This window comes from Mastomys coucha, unplaced genomic scaffold (assembly GCF_008632895.1).
Source record: "Mastomys coucha isolate ucsf_1 unplaced genomic scaffold, UCSF_Mcou_1 pScaffold23, whole genome shotgun sequence".
Lineage (NCBI taxonomy): Eukaryota > Metazoa > Chordata > Mammalia > Rodentia > Muridae > Mastomys > Mastomys coucha.
The window spans coordinates 52,122,957-52,136,483 of record NW_022196906.1 but is presented as its reverse complement, the minus strand read 5'-3'; the positions used below and the strand labels follow the sequence as shown (position 1 = coordinate 52,136,483).

Sequence of the window (13,527 nt, the reverse complement as noted above, 5' to 3'; positions counted from 1 at the left end):
CCTCCTTGCTGCAGCTCTGTGGTTACTCTTGCATGGCCCTCTCAAGCAAAGAGCCTCCTTGCCACAGAGGAGGATCTAACAAAGCCTAGAGAGCAGCCAGAGCCCCTTTCCCCTTCTCCAAAAAGTCTTGGGCAAGCGGCCATTGGTTGTGGGCTTGAACTTCATAGAGTAGATCTTAAGCCTCATAGTGGTTCTTCAAAAGAGAAGGTTCCCAGTCATCCATTTTCAAGTTCATTTGCCAGTATCAGTCCCTAATTCAGTAATTTAGGCAGCCCTCCCCACACACTTACATTAACAAGCTGCTGTCTCCCATGTATGCACACACCCTGACACCAGCACAGTACCCTCTGTCTTCATAGTAGCATCTCTTTTGGACAAGGGAAACAGCTTCCAGGTCCACTCAGTGCAAAGCAAACTGCCAAGAGACCCACCTGAGGATTCCAGTTGGTTCTCCTGTTTGTCAGGAAAACCCAAGGCAAGGCAGGTTTTTGAGTCAGGTTTATCTGGATAGTGTAAGAAAAGCATACTGTGTTTCTGAGGGTGCTCAGAGGTCAGCCTGCTCTGGGAGCCATCTTAACACTCTAACATAGGGCTAGCCTCAAACCAAACAGACAGTACCAATCCTCTTGTGGTACCAGGAATCTCCCCTGGAGCCCAGGGTGCAGAGTGAGGGGAAGCCAAACCCTGGCTTGCCCATGTATATGCACACAGCTGCAGCCTCTGATGTGAATAGCTGTCGCCAGCAGTGTCTGCTCTCCCTGGAGAGGGTGCAGCCTTGACTTCAAATCCTGCTCTGGCCTTTCTTACCTCCTCTGATCTGGTTTTCTTCCCTACGTAGTTCCCAAACGTGAGCATTCCCTGACGATAGATCACAGTTCCACTACATCTGTAGTACTGTTTGCTTCTATAGACCTCCAGTGGCCAGAGCCTAGCCTAGTAACTATTTCATTCAAGTGAACATGGAAATTCTTTCTGAGAAACTGCCTGCAGAGGCAGTATGAACCACAGTAGCATCTGTCATGGTTTGTGTCCACACCTCATTTTCAGTCAGAGAACAGGATAAGCCAGGCAGTGGTGGCAAATGCCTTTAATCCCAACACTCAGGAGGCAGAGGCAGGTGGATCTCTGTAAATTCAAGTCTAGCCTGGTCTATAGATCGAGTTCCAACACAGCCCGGGCTACACAGAGAAACCCTGTATCATAAAGCCAACAACAAAAAACAAAACAAGATAAACAGCCTGGCCTCTTCATCTTATATACCTGGCTTGTCTCCAGGTGAATTATGACCATTTCAAAAGGTAGAATGCAGTATTTCTTTTGGAAATTGTATTGCTGTTGAAGTAATCCAGAAGAAAATAGTGCCATTCAGTATTCAGACATGATCTGAAAGGTATCCGGTTCCCCACAGAACTTGTGGAAAACCGTGTGTCTCTAGCTGGTAAGCCCTGCTATGCTGGTTAAATGCTCAGCTACAGATGACCTGAGTATTCCACACCCTTCTACTTTTTCTCTGACTGTATTTCCCCTTCCTACTCTTCCTACTAATGGAGTAACAGTTGCTCTGCCTTGCCAAGACCCTACCTCTGCATCCACTCTTCTATTAGCCTTCCTACTGGGAGCTTGCTCATTCTCAGCTTCTGGTCCCCAGGCTCTTCAGTAGTGGCTATGATCCAAATGATCCATGACAGAACTTGAGAAAGGATAGTCTGTCCAGAACTGTCACCATTAGACATTCAAAGCTAGTGATGATGGGCCTAACTGAGTGGCTCTCATGTTGCCCCAGGTTGGCCTATGTAGTAGAAAACAAGCTCCAGATCCTCCTGCCTCTGCTTCCCAAGTGCTGGGATAACAGCAATTTAGCCACAAGGATATTAGTGCATGAAGCAAAAATAGTTCCTGCTTTTACAGAGCTAACAGTTCTGGGAAACCATGTGGACAGATGGGAAACAATGAGCGTAGTTTGCTGAACTTGGAAGGATATCACAGAAACCCCGAGAGGGGAAGAGTCTGTGTGAGCTGAAGGAGTTAGAACATTCTCCCCGTGGGCAGTAGATACTGAAGAACAGACAGCATGGAGAATTGAATGGAGACAAGCATTCCAGATCTGAGACAAGGGAGCAGGAGAATAGAACTGAGCAAGCATTCCAGATCTGAGAAGAGGGAGCAGAGACAACAGTGAGCTTGGCTTGCTGAGGGGCTTAGCTGACTAGAGTGAGGACGTTCGCTGGGATCTGCTGGAAACAGACCACTTTTCATGGAGCATGCATGAGTGTGGGTCATGTGACCTGGTCGTGTCTGGTGGGATAAGCAATGAGGCTTTGTGGGCTTTTAAATAAGCAAGTGAAATACCTAGTAAAAGTAGAAGGTGATGTGGCTGTGGTGGGTACATCATAGGCATGAATCCAGACTGCTACAGGGGAGCCAGTGACCTGACGCAGGTTGGTGGCCCAGGCCAAAGAGGAAAAGTGCTTGTGAGGGGTACCTCAGAGGAAGAGGCAGCAGAACTTCCTGAAAGCCTGAAAGTGGCTGATGAGAACAGCCAGGGCTAATCCAGAAGGACTGTAGTATTACTAGGAGTAGGACAGAGGAGGAGAGGGGGTGTGGAGCAAGTTACGGAAGTCAGGTGAGGTCAGCCTGCACATTCTGACTTGGAAGTAGACAAGTTACCTATGTGAAGATGCCTTGCAAGCATCTGGAGGATGGGCCTCCAAAAGGAGACAATACCAACCCAGACCACAGCTCTGCCATCTTAGGCATTTTGTCACGGTAGGAATAGGGTCGTTATTCAGAACAGCACAGGAAAACAGTGGGCAACCTGGAATGTGAGTCTTAGGAGTAGGTCAGTAGTTTGGTATTTTCTGTATTAATTTGTTTGTTTCCTTTATTTTTTTTATTTATTTAGAGACAGTGGTCTATGCAGCAGAGACTAGCCTTGAACTTGAGATTCTCTTGTCCCATGTTTCTCAGTACCTGGTGTTAGAAGCCTATGTCACTGTCTTTGAATTACCTATTTTTTTTTTTTTAGATTTATTTTATCTTTTATGTGTATGAGTACACTGTAGCTGTACAGATGGCCATGAGCCATCATGTGTGTGGCTGCTGGGAATTGAACTCCACCCTGCTCGCTCCGGCCCCCGCTCGCTCCGGCCCCACTCACTCCAGCGTAATTCACTGTAGCTGTCTTCAGACGCAGCAGAAGAGGGCATCAGATCTCATTACAGGTGGTTGTGAGCCACCATGTGGCTGCTGGGACCCGAACTCAGGACCTTCGGAAGAGCAGTCAGTGCTCTTACCTGCTGAGCCATCTCGCCAGCCCTTACCTATGCGTTTTTTTATTATTATTATTATTATTATTATTATTATTATTATTATTATAAGTACTCTAGGGCATTAGATCTCATTACGAGTGGTTGTGAGCACCATGTGGTTGCTGGGATTTGAACTCATGACCTTCAGAAGAGCAATCGGTGCTCTTACCGGCTGAGCCATCTCACCAGCCCCTACCTATGCGTTTTTAAACCTAACTCCTTGACCCTTTTTAAAGGGCTCAGAAAACAGCTGGTCAAGACAAAGGTCTTGCATGAAAGAGCTCTGGTCCTATCAGGGCAATCCCCCATAGCTATGTTCACAACTGCTTTCTCTTCAGGAATGGAGATGTGGTAGAGGCATTCCTGAGGATGGCACACAAAATTGTCCTCTGGCCTCCACATGCACATACACAAAAACTTGACATATACAAATACAGGTAATTTTTTTTTTAATTTATTTATTTTTTTGAGACAGGGTCTCAAAAACCCTGAATGGACTAGAACTCTCCATGTAGACCATGCTGGCCTTGAACTCACAGATCATAGAAATCTGCCTGGTTCTTCCCAGGTGCTAAGATTATACACATGTGCCACCACGCCCATATATTTTCTCTGTTTTGCTGTGTGTGTCTGTGTACCATGTATATGCACTTCTCACAGAGGCCAAAAGAGGGCATAAGATCGTTGGAGACTAGAGTTATAGATGGTTGTGAACCTCCATGTGGGTGCTGAGAATCAAACCTAGGCCCTCTGCAAGAGCAGCCAATGCTCTTAACTGCTGAGCCATCTTTTCAGTCCCTGCCTAAGATTTTTTTTTTAAAGGAAGGGAGCCCTTCATTCCATTCTCCTGCTTAGATTATCCTGTGAAACAGCAGAGGAATTGGATGTGTTGTCATATCTCAGAAGGCCAGCACTTGGGAGACTGAGGTCAGCCTGGTCAACTAAGCTAGATCCTGCATCCTCCTCCCCACCCCCACCCCCCAAAAATAAAAAAACCTGTGGTGAGGCCAACGTTGTTTTGCTGAGGCATAAAGCAGCAGCTTGGGAAGGAACAGCCTCTATTCAGGCTGGCTTGCCATTATGAGGCAACTCAGTAAGATGGGGGCAGGGAAGGGGTGGGGCGGGAGCAGCCTCCGTGCATACAGTAAGGGGAGTTTGCCATCAAAAGGCAACAAGTCTCATTCACTGCCCCGGATGCTGACCCTTCCCTGTGGAATTCTCTCCTCTGACCTCAAGATCATTAATCCCGAGCTGCCAAATGACAGTCATCCATCACGCCTCCTGACGAGCATCCCAGCCTCCTGTGAAAGGACCTGGACCCCTCCCTCACTCACTCCTGTCCCCCGGTGCTCATTAGTAGCCCTTCCTGCCCAGTACCAGGTTTCCTAATCAAGTCCCGGGCTCCTCTCACTTCCCCTCTGGGCCAGTGGGCGGAAGCTGCTCTGACCCTCTCTCTTTAAGAGGCCAGGGGGAGGGTGGAGTGATTAGCGAGTGGGGAAAGAATTGTTGAGTGGCTTTTTATTCCCTGGGAGACCTTTATGTCCAGTAGCTACTTTGACTTAGCTGGTCATAAGAGAAAAAGAAAACATGTCTCTCCATCCTGTCTCAGGAGAGAAGGCAGGCAGTCTACAAAGGAGCATGTTCAGCTGCTCTCACACCAGCGGGAATGTGGGCAGGTGGATGCTCCTACGGGGCCTGGGCAGAAATTGATTTCAAAGGCTCCAGGAGTGTAAATTGCCAAACTATTTGAAATTATCTGAGATTATACTTCGGACAACCACCCTCTAAATTCCTCTGCATCAGGAAGGCTAAGGGACTTGCTTCAGGGTGTTGGGGCTGCCCGGCTTATTCCAAAAAGAGCTGACAATGAGTCTAATAGCTGTTGGATCCAAGGCCTTCGAGGTCAGATCACACTTCTGAAATTCACAAGTATTGTATCCAGCCTGCTAATGATGAGTGTGCACAAATTTAATGTCTTCTTGCTCAGCTTAACTGACCCAGCCCTCTCTCTTGTTGGACAATCACAGGCACTCCAATCAACCGAATTCCCATTATGGCCAAGCAGATCCTGGACCTGTATATGCTGTATAAACTGGTCACAGAGAAAGGAGGCTTGGTGGAGATCATCAACAAGAAAATCTGGAGGGAGATTACCAAAGGCCTGAACCTGCCCACATCCATCACCAGCGCTGCCTTCACCCTCAGGACCCAGTGAGTAGCCAGGGCCAAGGAAGCTGAACAGCAGTAGGTGTTTAGCTCTGAGTGAGGAAGGGAAGAAAATTTCTAGCTAGGCAGTGGTGACACACGCCTTTAGTCCCAGTACTTGGGAGGCAGAGGCAGGTGGATATCTGAGTTCCAGGACAGCCAGGACTACACAGAGAAACCCTGTCTCGAAAAACAAAAAAAAAAGAAGAAGAAAAGAAAAGAAAGAAAGAAAGAAAATTTCTGACACAATGAGGAGCCTTTGAAATGAATCCCTCAGACCTGCAAAGCTGTCCTCACCCTGACTCCTGAATGCCAGTATTTTACTATTCTGTGTGACTTAAACCTCACAATCTGTCCTGGCAAGTAGATACCATCCCATTTTGTAGATTATGAAAATTAAGCCTAATCAGTTTAGTCAGTGCCATACTGGGCCAGAAATGCACACTTGGGCTTCTGTCCCTGCAGTCTATGTTCTTCCAAGAATATGACCACCAAGTGGCCTCTTAACCTATCCTCAAGCCTCGGGTCTGTCCAGCCTCACTGGTTGCTGACCTGCTTGGCCACTGATTAACTAGTTACAAGGGTTGACAGAACAGTAAATCCGAGAGTAGCCATGTAGAACGAAAACCAAAGTAGGGAGCATTTTTCTCGAATGTTTAGTTTCTCTGTGAGTGAATAGTTGTCATATCTTCGGGTAACATGCCCTGGCCTTGTTGAGAGTTTTGGGAGCTAGAAAGATAGCAGAGTGGGTCGATGCTTGCTGCTAAACCTGACTATCTGTATGCAATCCCTACGACCCAACTGACATGGTAGAAGAGTGCTCCTGAAAGTTGTCCTCTGACCTCCATACCAGCATACCAGTGGCACGTGTGTGGCATGTTATGCAATTAACACATGTACACAAATACATACAAAATAAGTGAATGTAAAAAGAACAAACAACACTTTCACCCATCAGGACTATTAGAAATACAGACAGCTATAACCAGAATGTCAGTGTTGTTGAGGGAAGCATGGCCCTATGAACAGATGACACACACAAAGAAGGGCCACCCTCCTGAATCCAATACAGTGGGGGAGACCAGACTCACTGAATCTGAAGGAGCAAAGAAGGCGCAGTGAAACACAGGCCTTATTTCCCTAATGACATTCCAAAGGTCTGAGTCCAGAGGGAAGATATTAAATAAGGCTTTAAGGTTCTCTTTATGACCGATGCTTCAGATTCAAGCAGTGTGTACGCCTGAGCATGACTAGAGAAGTCTGGAGGAATGTGTCCTGTGAGCTTATTAGACTCTTTTTCTGCTATGTGTACCACACTCTAGCTCTTTCCTGACCAAGGCTGCTTCCAAAAACAGATCTACCAAACTGGATCGTCTCTGTATAGCACTGTGTTCTAGATTACTCTACCCTCCTTCCCTTCAGGTACATGAAGTATCTATACGCCTACGAGTGTGAGAAGAAAGCCTTGAGCTCCCCAGCTGAACTACAGGCAGCCATTGATGGCAACCGTAGGGAGGGTCGGAGGCCCAGCTACAGCTCTTCCCTCTTTGGCTATTCTCCTGCTGCCGCTGCCGCTGCTGCTGCTGCTGCCGCCGCTGCTGCTAGTGCAGCCTCTGCTGGGGCCCCTGCCCTTCTCTCGTCCCCCAAGATCCGCTTTTCCATCCTTGGGCTTGGCTCCAGCAGTGGCACCAGTGCCAGTAGCCCTCGGATACCCCCAGCATCTACCCTCAGGAAAGGTGAGCAGAGCCTTTGGAGGAGGGAAGGGATGGAGAGAGGAAGCCCAGTTTCTCTTTATCCAGGATGGGCATTGTGGTGAAGGCGTAAGTTATAATGGATTGATCTAGCTCTGGTTCCTTCGCAGGTGATGGAATCCCAGTGCCTGTGCCAAATCGCCTGGCTGTGTCAGGGAGTTTGGCAGGCCAGCAGGCTAGCAACCGGACTGGCACACTGGAGCAGCTACGGGAGCGTCTGGAATCAGGGGAGCCCCCTGAGAAGAAGGCATCGAGGTTGTCAGAGGAGGAACAGCGCCTGGTGCAGCAGGCCTTCCAACGCAACCTCTTCAGCATGGCGCGACAGCTTCCCATGAAGATCAGAATCAACGGCAGGGGTAAGCATCAGTGTATAATTCCATCTTCCCCTTATAACACCTGTCATACCACAGCTCCACTCAGGCCTCGAGGCTTGGTGGCAGTAGGTACCACCTGACCACCTGGCCTAGGAAACATTCTCTCCAGCCCCAGCCCTCCTTCCCATTGCCTTCACTGCCCGAGAAGAGCCACTGGAGGTGTCTGTTCGCTGAAATCTCACTACCTTAATGTTTTCTAAGTCAGAAGTTGCCTCAGGCAGAGATGCTGTACTCCCCCAACCCTGCCTAGCCTTTTGATCTGTCTAAATTACAAGGTTTGCATCCACTCCAGTACCTTACCGGATATAAGCTGCCATCAGGTCTGTCATTCCTGGAAAACAGTGGAACCACCAGTGGCCTCGGGAATAAGAAGTAGGCAATGCAAGTTTAGCAGAACATGTGACATTTCCCTCATTTCCCTCCCTGCACTCTCCTTCAAGCCCCCTTTCTATGCCGTTATCGCTGTGGTTCTTTGTCGAGCAAACATGGGTATTTATGTGCTGAGAAAGGAGGCAGAGTGGAAGGAGCCCTCAGATCCCTAGGAAAGCCCTCTCTCAGATGATGGGCAGAGGGAACCATTTAGAGGCCAGTAGAAAAGGTAGCTACATGGAATAGTGTTTGACTCTGCAGAGGGAGAAGTCCCATGTGCCAGCCTCCCCACGGGGCAGGAATGGTTTGGTGCTGGAGGCAAAAGATCCTTCTCCCTGAGATCCTCACAGTTCAGGTACACCGGGGTATACCAGTATAGTGGGTACTCTGTTAGGGTTGGCCTGCTGTCCCTTCACTCTGTGAGTCAGGGAATTGAATTGTCGGAAAGTTGGTTAGCCTGGCTCTGCTGCCGGACCTATATGCTCAGAAGTAATAGAGACAGAGATCGTAGAGACAGCATTAGATTGTAGATCTGCTTGACTAAGCAGCACCAGATGACCGCAGGAAGCTAGACCGTGTCTGCTTTCTGTCTGACTCCACAGAAGGCAGAGCAGAGACTTCAGCTGCAGCGCTGAACCTGACCACAAGCAACATTGGGAGCATCAATATGTCTGTGGATATTGATGGCACCACCTATACAGGTAGGCCTCTGGAGCTTTGGACTGCCACACTGGCTGACAGCCAAAGTGCTGCTTCCCAGCCAGCCCTGCCTGACTCCCTCAGACACCTTGCAGTGGGAGGGTAGGGGCATGTCTTTTTACATTGACTTAGCATTCCTAAGGAAAAGAGACCCTGGACCATAGGTACACAGATTGATAGTATGAGCAGTCTTCTACAGTGACAGAGAACAAGAATCCTTTTCCTGACTGCAAAAAACTCATTAAATGCTCTATTGTTCCATGTCTTTTTTTTTTTTTTTTTTTTTTTTTTTTCTTTTTGGTAGTTTTGTGCGGGAAGGGAGGGGTGTCAAGACAGGAGGGTTTCTCTCTGTAGCCTTGGCTGTCCTAGAATTCATTCTATTGTTAAAATCATTTAAAAAGTGATCATTTTTCTCTATCCCAGCTAGCTCCCAAATAAACAAGACTATAAGAATTATTTGATGAACTTTAAAGCACAGTAGCCGAGCAGTTACTAATCTATTCTATTCCTCTAAACCAATCCGATTACCTCCCAGCCAAAAGCCCCAAGATAGTTACATTTCAGTATTGGTCTGACCCTCTGCTCCAGGTGTGTTCCCAGGGTGTCTCTCCAACCCTCTTTCTATGGCAAATCCTCTTCTCTCTCCCCCTTTCCTTTCCTCTTCCTCCTCCCCCACCCCCGTACTACAGAATGACACCCCGTCAAAAATAAATGAAATATGCCAGCAGTGAATCTGAGTGCTGCAGAGCCAGCCTTGACCCCAGCATCGCCAGTTTTCATAATCTAATTGCCCACAGTATTTTGGTGGGTAGTTGGATTTTCATCTATAATGAACAGATAGATCTCTCAGAGGTGTTCAACATAGAATTCACGAAGGGACCGGACCCCAACCCTGAGTCCCTGGCTATTCCATATGTGTAGGGACAGGCTTGGGATGAGCTCAGCTGAGTCTTGTTAAGTACCATTTGAGGAGCAGGAGCTGCGAGCTCAGGCTCGTGACACCTACCGGTTTTACCAAGGTATGAGGTATGTCAGCTGCCTGGTAAGCATTCACATGCAGGCCAGGAAAACCTTGCATTCAAACCAGAGTAGTTCCCTAGGGATAGCTCCTGGTCACCTGCAAGGACACCAGCTACAAGCATCAAAGTTCAGCCGGAAAAAGAACAGGTTTCTAGAAGTAGCCATGCTAATGTGGCTTGCCAGTCCCTTGTACCCTCCAGGTACCACTCATGATGTGGCTTGGGACATGTGGAGCTAGATTGAGACCTGAAGAGAACAGAAACTGGGAGTTACAGCCACATCTCAGTATCCTTCTGTTATTTTGGGAGGAAGAAGTGGGCAACCTCCTTTCCTCTCAGGATAGGGAGGGTCAGGAGCTGAGGCTCCCAGCACTCTGACAATGGGCCACTCACCTGTCTTGACCCTGTCTGCCCTAGGCTTTCACTGTTGGGATTTGGTACCCAGGAACCTGAGTAGTCTTGCGATTCAAGGCCAGTATCCTTCTTCCTGCTCCCTTCTACCTGCTGCTTCTCACACCTGTGCTTGCTGCCACCTCCAGGCCTGCTCCTCTGCAGGCAGTCTGGAACTTGTACATCCTGAATTCCAAATGTCTTGGTGGCCTTCTCCTGCTTAGAGCTTCCAGAGCTTCCAAGCGGGTTCCTATAGCTGTACCAGGCCCCACCCACCTCCTCCGTCCCAGTGGGCCAGCCCATCTTGTTGCTGTTTCTCAGGTTCTCTGGCCACTGTCTCTTCAGTTTACTGCTTTCAAACAGTCTAGACACTACTCACCACCAAAACCTTTCTGGGCTGTACTTCCATTCCTCTCCTCAGAACCCTTATGATGTCCCCAACAGCAGAGGTACACCCATCTTGGAACATTTATGTCATTCTAGCAAAGATACTGCTTGCATGCTTGTCCTTCAGCAGTCTGTGGACCTTTGGTGGCAGGGCAGTTAGTTGTCTGGGCTTCCCCTGACATCTGGCATGGTAGAAGAGGGAAACACACAGGGTTATTAGCCCAGCAGTCATGCCCCTGTTTTGTTGAACTGTGCCGCATTCTCTCCTCCTTAGTGCATCCTGCTTTTCTTCCCAACCCAGGTGTGCTGTTTGCCCAGAAACCAGTGGTCCACCTCCTTGCAGGCTCTGCTCCCCAGAGCATTGGCAGCAGTGCCAGCAGCAGCAGCAGCAGCAGCAGCAGCAGCAGCTCTCACTGCTCACCAAGTCCTACCTCATCCCGGGGTACTCCCAGTGCAGAGCCCTCCACCAGCTGGTCCCTCTGATGAACAGCACTCGGCACCCACTCCCTACTCTCCTGCCAAGATTAAAGGAGATTGATGCACAGAATTTACCTCACTTCATGGAGCCTACATCAGACACCATCTGGCCAGATGTTAAATTTGGAAGTGTCCATCTGGCCAAGCTCCATTCAGGTTCTGCTGTATTCTGGGGGGCAGGTCAGAGTAGCGTTGTCCAATCAGGGATTGTCTTGGAGAACTGGGTGGGGCATCTGGGCATCCAGCCTTCCCAGGGTTCCCCAACCACCTCCCAACCCAGAGTAGTATATCGACAATCTGTAAGGCGACATGGGGCTGGAGGCTTCTCACTTCCCTTCCCCCTTAATTTATTTCCCTTCTGCTGCCTTCTGCCTTCACCCCAGGGTCACCAGACTCTTAGTCTGCCCAGTCCCCCGGTGTTTAAATCTATTTGGGGCTTTAGGAGTTGGGAACTTGTCGGCTGAGCATGGGATGGGTCTTCCCAGGCCTCCTTCATTCTCTGGGCGTGGGTCTCCCACACCCAAGACTTAAATTCATTCCTCAGGGCCCTGGGATACCTTTTTTGTTGTTCCTAAGAAGAAACCATGTTAGGGCAGGCTTTGGGGTCAGGGCCCCTCTGTGTATAGAGAGGGAGAAGCACTCATGGTGCCCAGGCCCCAATACCTATCTGACAAGACTCCCTTCTGATCCCCAAACCTTTGCTCCCTGCCTGCCTATGTTGGTCAACTCTCCACTGGTCCCTGGCCCCTAATGTCGTCTCTTGGGGCCATTTCAGCCCTACCAGCCCAGGACATGCTGATGTCAGGCTCACTGAAATACCTCAGATTTGTAATTGTTGATATTTGATTCTTCAGGAAGTATTTGCATCTCTGTAATATTTTTTTAATATGTGTTTTGCTGACTTTAATTTTTAAATTTTTATTGTTGCTGTTGTAGCACCAAAGAAATGAAAGCAGATCACCCCAGCCAGGTGCAGTTTGCAGCCACCTCCCTCCACCCTGCCCACGCCCTGGCCAGGGGTATAGCAGGTAGGGTGACTCAGGGATCACCACAGCAGGAGGATGGGATGGAGGGGCCCATGCTTACTGGTGGCTCCTGAAACCACACTGGTTCTTTCTACCACCCCTATCCCTGCAGCTGTCAGCATAGGGCAGAGGATGTTCCTGCCCTTAGAACCCTCACCTTGGGGCTTAGGCAAATGGGTGTGGGCCCTGCCTGAGGCTGAGCTTCAGGGACACGAGGATGCTAAGAGTTCTGTCTCCTGTTGGCATGCAGCTGGAACAGGCCACTGTGGTAGAGAAAGGGTAGACCTTACACGGGGCTCCATTCTCACCCCAGTGTGCCTCACTGTGTTACATAAAACATCATCACCCATACCCACCGGGACTACTCGGGCTGTAGCAGTGGAGACCGCAGCGGAGACCACTGCTACCATGGCCCAGCAGTCCTGTCTAGGACAAGAAAGGGAAAAGCTTATGCACAAACATACCTCAGCCTGGCAAGCACAGCACTGCTGACTTCTGGCTCTTATCCCTGCCCCAGGACACACACACTCAGTAACACACACACACACACACACACACACACACACACACACACACACACACACGGCTCTTACACTGGGGTCTGACCCTCTTCTGCCTCAGAAGCCCTATCGACGAGGCACATGCAGGGTTGGGCAAAGGACATCTGGGGTCTGGTGCTGTGAGAAGCCCATTTAGCCAGTGTGTCTCAGGATTTAGTCATGAAGGATAGACCCTTCCTACCCAGGGGTGACAGGGACAGTGCTGCAAGACTTTCTGGTCATCAGATACTCTTTCCTTAGGCAGCTTGTCCCCCCTGTCCATCTCACTGCCCCTCACTGCCCTCAAGCCAGCAGCAAGCTCCTAGCCAGAAAATGCAAGAGCTGGGTGCCTTGTGTGCCCAGCATTAGGGTTTTGGCCCAAGTGGCGCTTCCCCTGCAGGTGTAGTCCTGAAGGCCGGCCACGTGACCATGTGGTTGGCCAGGACAGTATCCTCCCCTTCCATGTCTTGTATGTATTCTAACCAGAAAAAAAATGTGATAGCACATGGTAGCCTAGGCCGTGAGTAAATACCTCAGACTTCCTCGCACAGCAAGTGTCTGGATATGTCGTGGTCATTTTCTGTCTTACATGTTCTCGAATGTTTATATTTCAATAAAGCTCTACCTCTTCACATGAGCCCCTCTGGGATCCTTTCACTGACTTGAACTGGACAAGGACCTTCAGAGTACAAAGGGACTTGATGAACTGAGCCTCAGGTCCCCAGCTTCTCCTGAACGTTCTCCCACTTCACTGTCTGCTTGCACAAAGGGCTGGAGCTCCATTCCTCAGCCGTGCTGTCAGAATCTCCTGACAACACTAGTCACTAGGCCATGCTGTGGAGTATCTGAGTAGCAGGGGCCACCTCTGAAGCTTAGCCGGCCCTTGTTGAACTTACTGGGTCATATTCGGAAGAGATGTGTGTGGGCCCTGTAAGGGCCTCCGGCTAATGGGTTTGAGTGTCATCTGTATTTTAGAGAATGTTC

The 13,527-nt window shown here is 49.2% G+C and overlaps 1 protein-coding gene across 3 annotated transcripts in view; it reads left to right on the top strand.

Moving 5' to 3' along the window:
• Arid3b (AT-rich interaction domain 3B) overlaps nucleotides 1-13,180 on the top strand; it is a 47,961-nt gene extending 34,781 nt beyond the window's left edge. For all 3 annotated transcript variants that reach the window (XM_031343883.1, XM_031343884.1, XM_031343882.1), the window contains exons 5-9: nucleotides 5,336-5,519; nucleotides 6,936-7,249; nucleotides 7,375-7,620; nucleotides 8,610-8,708; nucleotides 10,804-13,180. In XM_031343883.1, the coding sequence (XP_031199743.1) occupies nucleotides 5,336-5,519; nucleotides 6,936-7,249; nucleotides 7,375-7,620; nucleotides 8,610-8,708; nucleotides 10,804-10,985 (1,025 nt within the window). In that variant the 3' untranslated portion in view covers nucleotides 10,986-13,180. The remainder of the gene's footprint in view (nucleotides 1-5,335; nucleotides 5,520-6,935; nucleotides 7,250-7,374; nucleotides 7,621-8,609; nucleotides 8,709-10,803) is intronic.
• The last annotated feature ends 347 nt before the right edge of the window (nucleotides 13,181-13,527 follow it).